Source organism: Bubalus kerabau, chromosome 11, assembly GCF_029407905.1.
Source record: "Bubalus kerabau isolate K-KA32 ecotype Philippines breed swamp buffalo chromosome 11, PCC_UOA_SB_1v2, whole genome shotgun sequence".
Classification (NCBI taxonomy): domain Eukaryota; kingdom Metazoa; phylum Chordata; class Mammalia; order Artiodactyla; family Bovidae; genus Bubalus; species Bubalus kerabau.
Genome location: NC_073634.1, coordinates 24,078,603 through 24,097,214, shown reverse-complemented (window position 1 = coordinate 24,097,214; position 18,612 = coordinate 24,078,603). Strand labels below are relative to the sequence as shown.

Below are 18,612 nucleotides of genomic sequence, written 5' to 3'. Positions count from 1 at the left end.
TGGCGGCAGCCCTCACTCACCCAGCAGGGAGGAGGCTCCTATTTATTCAAGAATTAATGTCAGGTTGCCTCAGCAGTTACCAGGGAAACCAGCAGCTAGACCGGTCCCTTACAGCCCCTCAGCAGCCAGAATACTTGTCACGCTTACCTTTTCCCTCAGATATATTAGCCAGTGTTCACTTTTAAGGCTTTGAGAGTTATAAGGCTTATGTATTAAGATTTTACCAAAACTTTCAAGTTTCAACCAAAAAGGCATACATTCTGATTCAAAAGCTATTTCATCATTACACTAAAAAAAATTTTTTTTAATAGACATTTAAAAAAAAGAGACATCTAGGGACTTCCCATAGTGGCCCAGTGGTTAAGATTCCACACTTTCAATGCAGGGGGTGAGAGTTCAATCCCTGGTTGGGAAACTAAGATCCCACACATCATGCAACCACCAAAAAAAAAAACAACTCTGTGTCTGTGGTGATAGTTGCACAACACTGTAAATACATCAAAAGTCACTGAACTGTGCGAGGAAAGCTAGTGAATTGTATAGTATGTTAACTATAACTCAATAAAAATTAAAAAAAAAAAAAAGACACATCTAGTTAGAATAAGCAGTGTTAACAAGACTGCGATTTTACCTTAGCATTTTATATCGAATCTAACAGTTGCATCTTTTTCCAAATACATTTCTTGCCTAATAGAAATGGAGGTGTATTCCCATCAAAAGAAGAGATTCTTGTAATTCTGTTGTCCCCAAGTTAATTTTGTTTGAGATGTTATCCTTGCCCAGTTCACTTATTAGTACCGATAATCCCCATCTTTGATTTTACCTAAAACAACAAAGAACTTTCAAAAATATGAAATCTTATTTCAATCAGTACATCCATAGTTCTTAGCCTCTCATTGGGAAGCTTCAAGATGTCCTTGAATAAGATCCTGAACACGGGACAAAATAATCTCATTAGAACTGTTGCAATTTTCTGGACCATATGGTGGGTCTATAGTCAAGACCCCAGCCACACAGAGAGTCTTTCGTGAATCTCTCTGTTCGGTGATGGGGATGTGATTCTTCTCCAGCCATTTCTTCAGGCTGTTCTTCCTCTTTTCCAGATCCTCAGGGCTGTATGCTTTGCAGTCTCCAGACATGAACAAATGCATCAGCTTCTCTCGCATGCTATGGTCCCCTTCATTCAGAATTTCAACAGTCTGTACAGCATGTCCCATAATTCCAGTCACAGACATGCTGCCATCTTCAAGGAAGTTCACGAGGACAATACTTTGGAGGAAAAATAAGTTCAGACCACAGTTGCAAAAGAAAAACCTAAAGGCCCATAAAACTAAGGAAGCAATGAAATGAGCGCATCAACCCCAACAGGTCACTAGAACAATAGGGAATGTTCTCTCCATTTTAAATTAATACTCTCACCACGAAATGTTTTCACGTGTTCAATATGAATTCTCTGAGGGTCCTAAACATCTAAACCTTTTGTCCAGCTAATCATCGTGGGATGTAGTTAAAGCATTACTTTAAAAGTTATGAATGTTTTAATATGTATTAGGAAAGAAGAGAGTACAGATTTAACTTTTAGAGTTAGGAAACAAATGAATAACTCCCCTTCAGGGCAGACCAAAGAAATAACACAGCACAAAATTAATGAAACAGAAAACAGAAGAGTCAAGTCAGTAAGAGGATCATCAAAGCCAAAAGCTGGTTCTTTGAAAAGGGTATATAAATTTCACAAAACTCAGGCAAGATTAATAAAAAGAAAAAGAAGGCACACATAAATAGTATTAGGAATAAGGCAGCAAAAATTAATAGTATAAAATATTAAAAACACATTTAAACCATTAATTTGGACACTTAGAAAACTTCCTAGAAAATACGAATTTCTACTACTGACTCAAAAAAGAGAGAGAATGTAAATAGTCCTATAACCTTTAAAAAAAAAACAAACAAAACCTGAAATAACCAGGTTAAAATCTTCCCATGGCGGGGGTGAGGTGGGGGGGGGGGGGGGGCCGGCTGGCAGGGGTTGAGAGGGGGAAAGGCCCAAGTTTACCACAAAATTCTATAAAATTGTTAAGAATCAAACATTTCCAATCCAACCAATCCAATTCTCCTAAGGACTGTAAAAGGGAGATTATGCCATAACTCATTTAATGAGGTTAATATAACCTTGATACCAAAAGCAGAGGACAGGATTAAAAAATAAAATTATAAGCTAATCTCACTTATGAATACAAATGAAAAATCCTAACTAAAATACAATATATATGATAGGATATGACACAATGTGACATGACAGAATTTCATCATGTCTACCCATAATCCCAGTCTATGAGAAAACATCATACAAACCCAAATTGAGAGATATTCTGTTAAATACCTCACCAAAACTCTTCAAAAGTGTCAGGGTCATGAAAAACAAGTAAATTAAAAAAGGACTGAGAAACTGCCACATATCAGAGGAGACTAAGGAGAGACGGTGATTAAATGTAACGTGGGACCTTGGACTGAATTCTAGAACAGAAAATCCTTGGCTTGGAATCCATAAAAAGGCCATCAGTGGAAAAACTGATAAAATCCAAATGATTGTAGTTTACTTAGTGAAAATTTTTAGTTCTGACAAATGTTTGATGGTTGTGAAAACTGCTAATATTAGGGGAAGTTAGATACACAGGTACTCTCTGTACTTTCCTTGCAATTTTTCTGTAAATCTAAAATCATCCCAAAATAAAGTGTGAGTGTATCACTACCTTTAAAGTAGCCTTGCAAAAAATAATTCTGATCCTAATCACACCTCTAGATATGAATACCAGTTTATAAGAAATACAAACAATAAAAGAACATGTTAAACTACACCATGATAATGCAATGAGCTAAATTCAGAGTGTGTTCAATTCTAAGACAAATGACTCCATTTCTTCAACAAAAAAATAACAAGGAAAACCAAAGAGAAAGTACAGAGTTACAGATTAAGATTCTTAAAGAGACATATTAACAAGTTGATAGGCCAACATTAAAGAAATACTTTGGAAACAATCAGGAAAACCTGAACTCAAACTAGGAATTAGCTAATATTAAAGTTACTATTACTTTTGTTAGGTGGTTATAATGGTATGTGGTTACATTTATTAAAGAGTCCTAATCTGCTAAGAGATATATTTAAGGATTTATGAACAAACTTTAGTCAGTAATAGGCTTTAAAATATTTGGAAGGCGGAATAATATTAGTGTTTATTATATTACTCTCTTCACAATTGTGTATATTTGAAATTCTCCAACAAAATGTAATTAAAAGGAGTGTCTCATTTCTACAAACTTGGTTGGTGTGACAGAAATCTACAGTTTGACAGTATTTAGGTTCAAAGGAAATTAAGTACTTATATGAGAAAATCAGTCTTTCATTTATTTATCTGCTTTCTTAGTATGGATATGGCTTCCTTGGTGGCTCAGACGGTAAAGCGTCTGCCTGCAATGCGGGAGACCTGGGTTCCATTCCTGGGTCGGGAAGATTCCCTGGAGAAGGAAATGGCAACCCACTCCAGTACTCTTGCCTGGAGAAGTCCATGGACTGAGGAGCCTGGTAGGCTACAGTCCATGGGGTCGCAAAGAGTCAGACATGACTGAGTGACTTCACTTTTCTTTTCTTTGGTATGGATATAACATATAGGCAGTGCAAGGGGGTGATTTCAGGGAAGCAGGACTCGTACTCACTTGGCAGAGACTGGGTCTGTGGTTAAAACCCATCCTTTATACTCCTTGTCACTGGCTGTTACGCTGACCGCTTTGTAAGTGTAATCTTGCCATTCTAAGGGGCCTTTCTTCATCCATTCATTCATGGTAGCCAGCTGGCTAGATCTAAAACAACCACCAGTTAGGATTAATATATATGTTCCCCCCAAAGAAATGTCTTACCCCTAATTTCCATTCTAGAGGTAGAGAACACCAGCGATTTGCATCATCTTCCATACCAGAAAAAGTTAAATTTTACTATTCAGTCTGAAAGCCACGGGACCACGAGTTGCTGCGGGGACGCGTCTGGAGTAATTTATCTGGCACACTTGTATCTCACCTTCCCAATCTCAATTCCAGACCGCCTTGACGTTGGCTTCGATCTCCGCAGATGCTCAAACCCTTTAACTCAGCTCTCCTTCCATCAAATGAGCTCACTCCACACCACTATTAACAAAAACTGAAAAAAGAAAACTCCTCTGATATCCACCCAGTCCCTCTAAGTTTTCGCTGGATACCGCCAGGGAGAGGCCCCCGAATCTGTGACAATTACATCTAAAAACTTGTTTTTCATACAGACCAGCAAGCAGCAGCTAACACAGGATTAAATGATGCCTAATAAACATTAACTTTTCTTTTTTCTTATTGTTTCATCAAATAAATACCTCTATCATTCTTTCAAATCAACTCCCCCCCCCCAAAAAAAAAACTTGTTCAGAGATGCGTAAACGAAGCGACAGCAGCCGAGACCCACAGCCGCATGATACTAAGAACTGTACTCAAACCAGGTAATAATTAACGTGTAATCCTGACAAATGAGAAAAATACCAGTTAAAACTCCTAGCAGCGCCCGATTCTCGTCAACCACGCTGGGAGGAAGGAGTCGCTATGGCCGAACCCGCCCGACCCCAGCGTGCTTTGCTCCATGTCGTCACTTCCTTCCCCCAGAATTCTCTGTTTTGTAGTCCGTGGCCTTGTCACACCTCTGAGAGTCCAGAGACCTGGGATGATAAAAGTAGGGTGCGGGATGTGGGCAGGGGATAAGATTTTTTTTCTGTAATAATAATAAGCTTCTTTGTTCGCGAGGGTCCCCCCATTCATTGCCATTACTGATGGACATTTTAAAATAAAAATTTTAAGAAGAAAGACTTGTGCCACTTCCTCCTCTGGAGTAGAAATGGAATTCCAATTTTGCCATGAATCAATCCTTCATGTAAATCCTAAAACTCTAGAAGTGTGAGGTGACATTGCCTTGGGGAAGAGATATAGAACCAATGTATTTCCTGTTTGCCCTGTAGTAAGGCAGTTAAGATGCCTACTCTTGAGATGTGTCTTTGCTACAGTCCTGATGCCAAAGCCTTTGACTGCGTGGATCACAATAAACTGTGGAAAATTCTTCAGGAGATGGGAATACCAAACCACCTGACCTGCCTCTTGAGAAACCTGTATACAGGTCAGGAAGCAACAGTTAGAACTGGACATGAAACAACAGACTGGTTCTAAATAGGAAAATGAGTACGTCAAGGCTGTATATTGTCACCCTGCTTATTTCACTTATATGCAGAGTACATCATGAGAAACACTAGGCTGGAGGAAGCACAAGTTGGAAGCAAGATTGCCCAGAGAAATATCAATAACCTCAGATATGCAGATGACACCACCCTTATGCCAGAAAGTGAAGAACTAAAGAGCCTCTTGATGAAAGTGAAAGAGGAGAGTGGAAAAAGTTGGCTTAAAGCTCAACATTTAGAAAACTAAGATCGTGGCATCTGGTCCCATCACTTCATGGGGAAACAGTGGAAACAGTGGCTGACTTTATATTCCTGGGCTCCAAAATAACTACAGATGGTGACTGCAGCCATGAAATTAAGATGCTTGCTCCTTGGAAGGAAAGGTATGACCAACCTAGAAAGAAAGAAGAAAGAAAGAAAGTGAAGTCGCTCAGTTGTGCCTGATTCTTTGTGACCCCATGGACAGTAGCCTGCACCAAGCTCCTCCATCCATGGGATTTTCTAGGCAAGAGTACTGGAGTGGGTTGCCATTTATGACCAACCTAGACAGCATATTAAAAAGCAGAGATATTACTTTACCAACAAAGGTCCATCTAGTCCAGGCTATGGTATTTCCAGTGGTCATGTATGGATGTGAGAGTTGGACTATAAAGAAAGCTAAGTGCTGAAGAATTGATGCTTTTGAACTGTGGTGTTGGAGAAGACTTTTGAGAGTCCTTTGGACTCTCAAGGAGATCCAACCAGTCCATCCTAAAGGAGATCAGTCCTGGGTGTTCATTGGAGGGACTGATGTTGAAGCTGAAACTTAGAGCTTCCCTGGTGGCTCAGATGGTAAAGCGTCTGCCTGCAATATGGGAGACCCGGGTTTGATCCCTGGGTTGGGAAGATCTCCTGGAGAAGGAAATTGCAACCCACTCCAGTATTCCTGCCTGGAGAATCCCAGGGACGGAGGAACCTGGAAGGCTACAGTCCATGGGGTCGCAAAGAGTCAGACATGACTGAGCAACTTCACTTCACTTCACCTGATGTGAAGAGCTGACTCATTGGAAAAGACCCTGATGCTGGGAAAGACTGAGGGCAGGAGAAGGGGACGACAGAGGATGAGATGGTTGGATGCCATCACTGACACAATGTACATGGGTTTAGGTGGACTCCAGGAGTTGCTGATGGACAGGGAGGCCTGGCGTGCTACAGTTCATGGGGTCGCAAAGAGTTGGACACGACTGACCGATTGAACTGAACTGAGGAGGGTACAGAAGCTGGAAAGAAAAGCCTAGGATAGGGCTGAATTAACGCCCACATAGAAAAGTACAAGGGACTTGCTTCCATCACAAATCTGGTCATGTACTTGGTTGGCTTCTGGAATGGTCCAGAATTTTTCCAGACTATGATCCTGAAAAATGGTGCAAGGTGGTAAATTTGAGTTCCTGCAAATCTGCAAATGTAGATTTAAAAAAACTGAGTTAGAGGACTGTCAAACAATACAGGAAATACCAACAGTTAACCAGTTTTTCCCCTCACAACTTGGGATTTGGGTTCCATATAATCCTTGAAGTGTACTGTTTCTAATATTATCATTTCAAATAATCCTTACCCAAACCTTCACTCAGGCTTCCCTGGTGGCTCAGAGGGTAAGCGTCTGCCTGCAATGCAGGAGACCTTGGTTTGATCCCTGGGTCAGGAAGATCCCCTGGAGAAGGAAATGGCAACCCACTCCAGTACTTTTGCCTGGAAAATCCCATGGACAGAGAAGCCTGGTAGACTACAGTCCATGGGATTGCAAAGAGTTGGACACACTGAGCGACTTCACTTCACTTCAAACCTTCACTCACTGAATGATTGGCTTATGATATTAAGGTAGCTTTTGTAGATAGTATTTTGCCATCTAATCTACAAAATCTAATCTAACCTCTAAGTCCTCTATAAATCTACAAAGAACTAATATAAATAGTAATTATTATTGTTATTGTGCTGCTGCTGCTGCTGCTAAGTCACTTCAGTCATGTCTGACTGTGTGCGACCCCATAGACAGCAGCCCACCAGGCTCCCCTGTCCCTGGGATTCTCCAGGCAAGAACACTGGAGTGGGTTGCCATTTCCTTCTCCAATGCATGAAAGTGAAAAGGGAAAATGAAGTCGCTCAGTCGTGTCTGACTCTTAGCGACGCCATGGACTGCAGCCTGCCAGGCTCCTCCATCCATGGGATTTTCCAGGCAAGAGTACTGGAGTGGGATGCCATTGCCTTCTCCGATTGTTACTGTAATGTGAAGGAAAATATTTGAATTCCTAAAAACTCAGCCCCAAAGAGATATTTGTGACAATGGGTCATGTGCATTTTAAGCCTAGTGTCTATATTGCAGAATGAAAGACTTTGGCCTCTATTTTATATACATAAAATTCTACAGGTAGTTGCTAGCCTCGAGCTTACCCCTCAAGTTAGCCCCTTTAAAGCCATGAGTGAAAATAAAATAAAATAAAGCCATGAGTGAGACAGGGCCACTTCCCTCCCATCTCTCCCCTCTCCCTTTAGTCTCCTAACTAAAGGCTCATTACCAGATTTGCTGATACAAATCACTGACTTCTAGCAAACTGAACCCAGCCCATTACCTACACAAGTTCTCAGACAGACCCTCTCCTGTATCTTGTCCTCAGTGAGTTCAGAGGGTGTGGCTTTTCCTTTCCCTGGTCAACTCTTATCCTTGTTCCCCCTGGAGCCTCTCATCCCCAGTTGATATCCTTTCTCTCACATTCTCTGCTCCTTTGGCTGTGCCATGTGGCACATGGGATCTTACTTCCTTGGCCAGGGATTAAACCCATGCCCTCTGCACTGGAAACATGGCAGTTTTAACCACTGGACCACCAGGGAGGTCCCTAAATTTTGTCTTTTAATTTGAAAGCCTTCAGATAGGTTTTCTCTCTTCTTTACAACTAGTTTCCACCACTTTTACTATTTTACACACTTGGCTGATTCATGTGTTTAACATTTCCTGCCTAATTCCTATAGGAAATTTGAGTTTTTGACTCTGGAATAGTCCCTACTGATAAATGAATAAATTAGCAGAGTAAATTATACCTTAATCTCTTGCGAGTTTGGTGAGAATCAGTCTCAATGTGTCTAGTCAACTGTTGGGCCAGTTAAAGGCCAGAACCAGGACTGTGAGTACCAATGTCAAGGAAATGCCAGTTGCAGGATTTCTAGTTGGATCTCCATACAGACTTCTCCAGGTGATTTCAAGAGCTCACTGTCACCTTGCCCCCTTTTCAACTGTGCCCTCTGATACCATTTTATAGCTTGTTGTTATTCACATTTATATTTTGGCAGTTACTGTAGGTTGGTTCATTTAACAATCCTTTCCCACAACCTCCTAATGAGGCTTGAAAGCTAAAAATCTTCAGCTTCCCTTGACAGTAAAAGTGACCACAGGAATACTTCTGGCCAGTGAGACATACACAAAAGTACCTAAGAAAGCTGTCCATTCCAAAATAAAACAGAAAATTCTCCTAAGGAGGCAAAAACCTTTTTGATCCTTTGATCATTTCTCCTCCAGCCTGCCTGGATGTATGGTAGCCACTTTGCACTGAGGAAATATACATAAGAGCTACATGCCACACAGAAAGATAAAAGAAATAAAAAGATCCACAGCAGACCTGAACTACCTACCTATTTTATTTGGGACAAATAAACTCCTTTCTGTTTAAACAACTATTTCAAGTGTTTCCACCCCAACAAAATCCTTTTCTAATTTATCTCCCTAATAAAATCCTCAAGAGAGAGAGCCTGTTTTGTCTTTATATTCTCAGAACCTTGTTCAATGCCTGCATATAACAGGCATTCAGCATAGATTTGTTTAGCCAATTAATAAATTTACTGTTCTTTGGGAAAATCTGGGACAAAACAGAAAACAATAATTTAAGCAAAGAGTTACTTACTTCATAAGAGACCAAGATAAACTAAGAACAGAAAAAGCAAATTGATAGGTCAAATTTTAAATTGGCAAATCAGGTAACAAAGGGACCTTTGCTTTTTTCAAGAAAGTAATTTAAATCCACTGCACTGAAGACTACAGTGTATTACTATCCTTACTAATAGTAGCAGTAGTAATAATAAAAATGCTATTAACTCAATCTTAATGAACATATAAACCATTGTCCTTATTTTACAGCTAACGAAACTGAGTCACAAAAGCCCAAGGCCACCTAGCTAGTTAGTGACAGAGCTAGAATACAAACCCAGGTAGGCAGGTCAAAGCCTGCCCTCTTAACCACTGTATCATACTAATTAAATAATAGGGAATAACTCAAGTATAATTTGTCACCTAAAAGCCTATTTTTAGTTAGTGAGGAACATGCTTTTCAACTAAGTGTTCTAAAATACCAGCTTCCCATTGTGCTCCAGTTGGTTGTCTGGACACCCAAAGTACTAAGTTAATGTGTTTCACCCACGTGTTCTAGCAAACTAAACTCTCCCAGCAAATTCTGTCTCCAAGGGTAACTGTAAGAAGGATATACCCAGTCAGATATAATATTTTGGAAGTTAGAATTTTATCCTTAAAGCAGGTAAAACCAGAAGAAGCCCCATTCCTACAGGTGCTGTTTGCTCTCAGTGTAGCTCATGAACAGTGGCAACAGCATAGATGCAAGTGGCTTAATGATGTGGAAAAGCTGATCTTCAGAGGAATTATACCTTATGGAGGGCAACTAAAGAGAAGCTATGCAGTAACTAAACTCTCCATCAAACAACCTAGTCTTTTCTTTTTTTCTATCCAGTGAATTTATCCTCTTGTCCTCCTTCAATTATTTTCAGAAGGTTTATGTGTGTGTGGAAAGGAGGCCTCTTTCTTCCCTCTTTTGTGGCAAATCATAAGCCCATATTTGAGCTTCCTAATGAAAAAGGATAAAATAAAGCACTGATCACACAGGGGAAGATGTAGTCTCTGGTATAAAAAACCAACAAAAAGAATTGTGTACAAGGGAAAACCATTCAAGAGTCTATGCTATTCCGTACATCATTGTTTTGAAATGTCAAGATCTTAAAGTCTTTTTTCTTTCTTTAATAATTAAATAAAAACATTTACAGGGCACTGGGATTCCTAGTATAGCTACTTCCCCTATTTTATTTGTGAGCTGTCTACATTATTCAGTGAGATATTTAAAAAACACTTTTTTCTTTTCAAAAATGTTGCCTAATTGGTAAATTTATTACTTATAAGAGAGCCAGTATGTTTTAAAATGTACATCATGGAGTTAGAAGATGGTGGAGGAATAGGACAGGGAGACCACTTTCTCCCCCACAAATTCATCAAAAGATCATTTGAAAGCTGAGCAAATACCACAAAACAACTTCTGAATGCTGGCGGAGGACACCAGGCACCCAGAAAGGCAGTCCATTGTCTTCAAAAGGAGGTAGGACAAAATATAAAAGATAAAAAAACAGGCAAAACAGTTAGGGATGGATACCTATCCTGGGGAGGGAAACTTAAAAGAGGAAAAGTTTCCAAATACCAGGAAACCTTCTCACCGGCAGGTCTGTGGGAGTTTTGGAATCTCAGAGGGCAACATAACCGGGAGGAAAAAAATAAATAAATAAAACCCACAGATTACGCACCTAACTCCAACTCCCAGCGGAGAAATAGCCCAGATGCTCACGTCCCACCACCAGCAAGCAGGGGCTGAACAGGGAGGCACAGGCTGCACTGCTAACGCCTGGGCCTGAATGCCTTGAGGGCAATCTGAGGGAGCTAATGTGAGACAGCAACGCAAACTGTGGGATAGCCAGAGAGAGAGGAAAAAAAAAAAAAAGAGGAGAGAGAGAGAGAACTTTCCCATGAAAAGCTCTAACCTAAGACACTGCCGGCCCCGCTCACTGAACAAAGGACTGAGCAAATACCAGAGAAGAGCTAGTTGGCAGCAGACCGGCCCATCCCCCGCCGGAGGCAGGGAGGCAGGCGGGTCACAGCCAGAGCCAGAAGGCAAGGGGCAAACTTGGCCCCAGAGACAGGCATCCCCTACCAAACTTCGAGCAGGCTCCCAGATGCTAACCAAGTCTTCCTGGGATCCTGGATGGCTGACGTCCGCCAGGAAGGTCGCAGCCAGAGATCAGCTCTCCAGAGGAGACACATAGCACACTTGAGACAGCGCTCATGCTGCACACCCAGGAAACCAAGCAGCTGGGACCCGGGAGGTGGTAAGACACACCGCCCCACCTGGGAAGAGTGCACTCACCAAACACCTAGCAGCTCATCGCCTGAGCTGCTAGGACCTGGGAAGGGCACAAAAAGCAGGCCCAACCAAGTCTGTGCCTTTGTGGAGTACCCGAGAACCTGAACCTGAGCAGCATAGATCTGGGAAGTGCACACAACCCAGGGCCCTCTTTAGACAGTTCCTGCAGAGCACCCTGGAGCCTGAGCAGTGTAGACTGAGAAAGCACACATGCCCTGAGTGGGGGCAAAACCAGTGTGGCCCAGACACTGTGAGCACTCCCCACACACGCCAGTGATATTTGTTTGCAGTGTTCCTCCCTCTCTGCAGCACAATTGAACAAGTGTGCCTAAATAAATGACCACTTTGTTGCCCCCTTGGGTCAGGGCAGAAGTTAGACACTGAAGAGACTTGCAAACAGAGGAAGCCAAAACAAACAAACAAGAGAGAACGGCTTTGGAAGGGACAGGTGCAACAGATTAAAACCCTACATTAAACCCAGGATTTTAATGTAGCCTTCCACTGGCTACATTGGAAGGGACCTATAGACCTTGAGAAGAAGTATAAGGTGGAACAAGGAACTATCTGAAACCGAATTGACACACACTGCTCTCAACAGCTCCAGAGAAATTCCTAGATATATTTACTATTATAATTTTTTAATTTTTAAGTGCTTTATTACTCCTTTTTCATTTTTAAAACCTATTACTTTGAAAAAAAAAAAGACCCTATGTTTAAAGCAAATTTCATATTTTTTTATATAACTTTTGTGATTGTTTTGTTTTGTTAATATTGTATTTTTGAGAGTCTAACCTCTATTCTAGATTTTTAATCTTTACTTTTTGGTATTTGTTATCAATTCTATACCTTTAAGAATCCAATCTTTAGTACCCATTTTTACTTAGGAGTGTGATTACTGGGTTGATTGCTCTCTCCCTTTTTGACTCTCCTTTTTCTCCCCCAAATCACCTCTATCTCCTCCCTCCCCCTTCTCTTCTCTACTTAACTCTGTGAATCTCTTTGGGTGTTCCAGACTGTGGAGAGCAAATAGGGAATTTATTACTGGCTAGACTGCTCTCTCCCCTTTTGATTCCCCCTCTTTTCCTCATGGTCACCTCTATCTCCCATCTCCCTCTTCTCTTCTTCATGTAACTCTGTGAACCTCTCTGGGAGTCCCTCACTGAGAATCTTTTCACCATTAACCTAGATGTTTTACCATCAGTGCTGTATGAATGGAGAAGTCTTAGGCTATTCTTATAAGAATAAGACTGAAAGCCAGAGGCAGGAGGCCTAAATCCAAAACTTGAGAACACCAGAAAACTCCTGACTCCAGGGACCAACAATCAACAAGAGCTCATCCAAAAGCCTTCATACCTACAATGAAACCAAGCTCCACCCAAGAGCCAATAAGTTTAAGAGCAAGACATACCAAGTTAATTCTCCAACAACACAAGAACATAACCTGAGCACAAAAATACAGGTGGCCAAAAGTCACACCAGACCCATAGACACCTCAAAACTCACTACTGGACACTTCATTGCACGCCAGAGAGAAGAGATCCAGCTCCACCCACCAGAACACTGACACAAGCTTCCCTAACCATGAAACCTTGAAAGCCAGTCAGCCAACCCCACCCACAAGGAGGAATGTGCACAATAAAGAGGAACCACAAACTTCCAGCATACAGAAAAGCCACCCCAAACACAGCAACCTAAATAAGATGAAAAGGCAGAGAAATATTCAGCAGGTAAAGGAACATGATAAAAGCATGCTAAACCAAACAAAAGAGGAGGAGATAGGGAGTCTACCTGACAAAGAATTCAGAATAATGATAGTAAAAATGATCCAAAAATTTGAAAACAAAATGGAGTTACAGGTAAATAGTCTGGAGACAAGGATTGAGAAGATGCAATAAAAGTTTAACAAGGACCTAGAAAAAATAAAAAAGAGTCAGTCAATAATGAATAATGCAATAACTGAGATCAAAAGCACTCTGGAGGGAACCAACGGTAGAATAACTGAGGCAGAAGATAGGATAAGTGAGGTGGAAGATAGAATAGTAGAAATAAATGAAGCAGAGAGGAAAAAAGAAATGAGGACAACCTCAGAGACCTCTGGGACAATGGTAAACACCTCAACATTCGAAAGTCCCAGAAGAAGAAGGCAAAAAGAAAGGCCATGAGAAAATACTTGAGGGGATAATAGTTGAAAATGTCCCTAAAATGGGGAAGGAAATAGCCACAGAGATCCAAGAAACCCAGAGAGTCCCAAATAGGATAAACCCAAGGCAAAACACCCCAAGACATATATTAATCAAATTAACAAAGATCAAACACAAAGAACAAATATTAAAAGCAGCAAGGGAAAGACAACAAATAGCCCACAAGGGGATCCCCATAAGGATAACAGCTTATCTTTCAATAGTAACTCTTCATGCCAGAAGGGAATGGCAGGACATCCTTAAAGTGATGAAAGAGAAAAACCTACAATCCAGATTACTGTACCCAGCAAGGATCTCATTCAAATATGATGGAAAAATCAAAAGCTTTACAGACAAGCAAAAGCTGAGAGAATTCAGGACCACCAAATCAGCTCTTCAACAAATGCTAAAGGATCTTCTCTAGACAGGAAACACAGAAAAGGTTTATAAACTCAAACCCAAAACAACAAAGTAAATGGCAATGGGATCATACTTATCAAGAATTACCTTTAAATGTAAATGGGTTGAATGCCCCAACCAAAAGACAAAGACTGGGTGAATGGATACAAAAACAAGACCCCTATATATGCTGTCTACAAGAGACCCACCTCAAACCTAGGGACATATACAGACTGAAAGTGAAAGGCTGGAAAAAGATATTTCACTCAAATGGAGACCAAAAGAAAGCAGGTGTAGCAATACTCATGTCAGATAAAATAGACTTTGAAATAAAGGCTGTGAAAAGAAACAAAGAAAGACACTACATAATGATCAAAGCATCCACACAAAAAGAAGATATAACAATTATAAATATATATGCACCCAACATAGGAACACCACAATATGTAAGGCAAATGCTAACAAAATGAAAGGGGAAATTAACAGTAACACAATAATAGTGGGAGACTTTAATACCCCACTCACATCTATGGATAGATCAACTAAACAGAAAATTAGCAAGGAAACACAAATTTTAAATGATACAATGGACCAGTTGTAGGACCAGTTAGACCTAATTGATATCTATAGGACATTTCACCCTAAAACAATGAAGTTCACCTTTTTCTCAAGTGCACATGGAATGTTCTCCAGGATAGATCACATCCTGGGCCATAAATCTAGTCTTGGTAAATTAAAAAAAACTGAAATCATCTCAAGCATCTTTTCTGATCACAATGCAATAAGATTAGATGTCAACTACAGGAAAAAAAAACTATTAAAAATACAAACATATGGAGGCTAAACAACACACTTTTGAATAACCAACAAATCACAGAAGAAATCAAAATACACATAGAAATGAATGAAAATGAAAACACAACAACCCAAAACCTACAGGATTCAGTAAAAGCAGTGCTAAGGGGAAGGTTCATAGCAATACAAACCAACCTCAAGAAATAGGAGAGAAATCAAATAAATAACCTAACTCTACACCTAAAGCAACTAGAAAAGGAAGAAATGAAGAACCCAAAATCACTGCAGATGGTGACTGCAGCCATGAAATTAAAAGACGCTTACTCCTTGGAAGGAAAGTTATGACCAACCTAGTTATGCATATTGAAAAGCAGAGACATTACTTTGCCAACAAAGGTCCATCTAGTCAAGGCTATGGTTTTTCCAGTGGTCATGTATGGATGTGAGAATTGGACTGTGAAGAAAGCTGAGCGCCGAAGAATTGATGCTTTTGAACTGTGGTGTTGGAGAAGACACTTGAGAGCCCCTTGGACTGCAAGGAGATCCAACCAGTCCATTCTGAAGGAGATCAGCCCTGGATTTCTTTGGAAGGAATGATGCTGAAGCTGAAACTCCAGTACTTTGGCCACCTCATGTGAAGAGTTGACTCATTGGAAAAGACTCTGATGCTGGGAGGGATTGGGGGCAGGAGGAGAAGGGGACGACAGAGGATGAGATGGCTGGATGGCATCACTTGACTTGATGGACATGAGTTTGAGTGAAATCTGGGAGTTGGTGATGGACAGGGAGGCCTGGCGTGCTGCGATTCATGGGGTTGCAAAGAGTTGGACACAACTGAGCCACTGAACTGAACTGAACTGAAGGGTTTGTAGAAGGAAAGAAATCACAAAAATTAGGGCAGAGATAAATGCAAAAGAAACAAAGGAGACTGTAGCAAAAATCAACAAAGCTAAAAGCTGGTTCTTTGAGAAGATAAAATAGACAAACCATTAACCAGACTCATCAAGAAACAAAGGGATAAGAATCAAATCAACAAAATTAAAAATGAAAATGGAGAAATCACAACAGACAACACAGAAATACAAAGGATCATAAGAGACTACTATCAGCAACTATATACCAATAAAATGGACAACTTGGAAGAAATGGACAAATTCTTAGAACTTTCCAAAACTGAACCAGGAAAAAACAGAAAATCTTAACAGATACATCAGAAGCACAGAAATCGAAACCATAATCAGAAATCTTCCAACAAACAAAAGCCCAGGACCAGACAGCTTCACAGCTGAATTCTACCAAAAATTTAGAGAAGAGCTAACACCTATCCTACTCAAACTCTTCCAGAAAATTGCAGAGGAAGGTAAACTTCCAAACTCATTCTATGAGGCCACCATCACCCTAATACCAAAACCAGACAAAGATGCCACAAAAAAAGAAAACTACAGGCCAATATCACTGATGAACATAGATGCAAAAATCCTCAAAAAAAATCTAGCAAACAGGATCCAACAACATATTAAAAAGATCATACATCATGAACAAGTGGGCTTTATCCCAGGGATGCAAGGATTCTTCAATATCTGCAAATCAATCAATGTGACACACCACGTTAACAAATTACAAGATTAAAATCACATGGTTATTTCAATAGATGCAGAGAAAGCCTCTGACAAAATTCAACATCCATTTATGATAAAAACCCTCCAGAAAGCAGGCATAGAAGGAACATACCTCAACATAATAAAAGCCCTATATGATAAACCCACAGCAAACATTATCCTCAATGGTGAAAAATTGAAAGCACTTCCCCTAAAGTCAGGAACAAGACAAGGATGCTCACTCTCACCACTGCTATTCAACATAGTTTTGGAAGTTTTGGCCACAGCAGTCAGAGCAGAAAAAGAAATAAGAGGAATCCAGATTGGAAAAGAAGAAGTAAAACTCTTACTGTTTGCAGATGACATGATCCTCTACATAGAAAACCCTAAAGACTCCACCAGAAAATTACTAGAGCTAATCAATGAATACAGTAAAGTTTCAGGATATAAAATTAACACACAGAAATCCCTTGCATTCCTATACACTAACAATGAGGAAACAGAGAAATTAAGGAAATAATTCCATTCACCATTGCAACGAAAAGAATAAAATACTTAGGAGTAAATCTACTTAAAGAAACAAAAGACCTATATATAGAAAACTATAAAACACTGATGAAAGAAATCAGAGATAACACCAATAGATGGAGAAATATACTATGTTCGTGGATCGGAAGAATCAATACAGTGAAAATGAGTATACTACCCAAAGCAATCTATAGATTCAATGCAATCCCTATCAAGCTACCAACGGTATTCTTCACAGAGCTAGAACAAATAATTTCACAATTTGTATGGAATTACAAAAAACCTCGAATAGCCAAAGCAATCTTGAGAAAGAATGGAACTGGAGGAATCAACCTGCCTGACTTCAGGCTATGCTACAAAGCAACAGTCATCAAGACAGTATGGTACTGGCACAAAGACAGAAATACAGATCAATGGAACAAAATAGAAAGCCTAGAGATAAATCTACGCACCTATGGACATCTTATCCTTGACAAAGGAGGCAAGAATATACAATGGAGAAAAGACAATCTCTTTAACAAGTGGTGCTGGGAAAACTAGTCAACCACTTGTAAAAGAATGAAACTAGAACACTTTCTAATACCATACACAAAAATAAATTCAAAATGGATTAAAAATATAAATGTAATACCAGACACTATAAAACTCCTAGAGGAAAATATTGGCAAAACACTCTCTGACGTAAATCATAGCAGGATTCTCTATGACCCACCTCCCAGAGTAATGGAAATAAAAGCAAAAATAAACAAATGGGAGCTAATTAAACTTAAAAGCTTTTGCACAACGAAGGAAACTCTAAGCAAGGTGAAAAGACAGCCTTCAGAATGGGAGAAAATTAGAGCAAACAAAACAACTGACAAAGAATTAATCTCAAAAATTAATCTCAAAAAATCTTAAAAATTAAGCAGCTCATGCATCTGAATTCCAGAAGAATAATCGACCCAATCAAAAAATGGGCCAAAGAACTAAATAGACATTTCTCCAAAGAAGACATACAGATGGCTAAAAAACACATGAAAAGATGCTCAACATCACTCATTATCAGAGAAATGCAAATCAAAACCACAATGATGTAACATTCATGCCGGTCAGAATGGCTGCTATCAAAAAGTCTACAAACAATAAATGCTGGAGAGGGTGTGGAGAAAGGGGGACCCTCTTACACTCTTGGTGGGAATGCAAACTAATATAGCCACTATGGAGAACAGTGTGGAGATTCCTTAAAAAACTGGAAATAGAACTGCCATGTGACCCAGCAATCCCACTGCTGGGCATACACACTGAGGAAACCAGAATTGAAAGAGACACATGTACCCCAATGTTCATCGCAGCACTGTTTACAATAGCTAGAACATGAAAGCAACCTAGATGTCCTCTGGCAGACGAATGGATAAGAAAGCTGTGGTAAATATATACAATGGAATATTACTCAGCTGTTAAAAAGAACACATTTGGATCAGTTCTAATGAGGTGGATGAAACTGGAGCCTATTATACTGAGTGAAGTAAGTCAAAAAGAAAAACACCAATACAGTATATTAATGCATATATATGGAATTTAGAAAGATGGTAATGATGACCCTATATGCGAGAGAGCAAAAGAGACAAAGATGTAAAGAACAGACTTTTGGACTCTGTGGGGGAACGTGAGGGAG

The 18,612-nt window shown here is 39.9% G+C and overlaps 1 protein-coding gene across 4 annotated transcripts; it reads right to left on the bottom strand.

The window, feature by feature from the left end:
• Positions 1-283: 283 nt before the first annotated feature.
• On the bottom strand, positions 284-4,715 carry GEMIN6 (gem nuclear organelle associated protein 6). 4 transcript variants are annotated; one of them, XM_055539850.1, is made up of 4 exons: positions 4,558-4,714; positions 4,070-4,189; positions 3,712-3,855; positions 284-1,269 (listed from the first exon to the last, which is right to left on the bottom strand). In XM_055539850.1, the coding sequence occupies exons 3-4, from the start codon at positions 3,834-3,836 to the stop codon at positions 894-896; spliced, it is 501 nt and encodes a 166-aa protein (XP_055395825.1). In that variant the 5' UTR covers positions 3,837-3,855; positions 4,070-4,189; positions 4,558-4,714; the 3' UTR covers positions 284-893. The 4 variants fall into 4 exon arrangements, with proteins under 4 accessions (XP_055395825.1, XP_055395828.1, XP_055395827.1 ...); XM_055539853.1 differs by having other exon boundaries at positions 3,712-3,849; XM_055539852.1 differs by lacking the exon at positions 4,070-4,189 and having other exon boundaries at positions 4,558-4,715.
• Positions 4,716-18,612: the final 13,897 nt, after the last annotated feature.

What these genes read in the sequence shown, in the direction of transcription:
- GEMIN6 (XM_055539852.1), bottom strand. Translation starts at nt 3,836, where the DNA reads ATGAATGAATGGATGAAGAAAGGCCCCTTAGAATGGCAAGATTACACT. An exon ending in ACAGACCCAGTCTCTGCCAA is followed by an intron (nt 1,270 to 3,711) that starts GTGAGTACGAGT and finishes TTTCCTCCAAAG; the next exon opens with TATTGTCCTCGTGAACTTCC.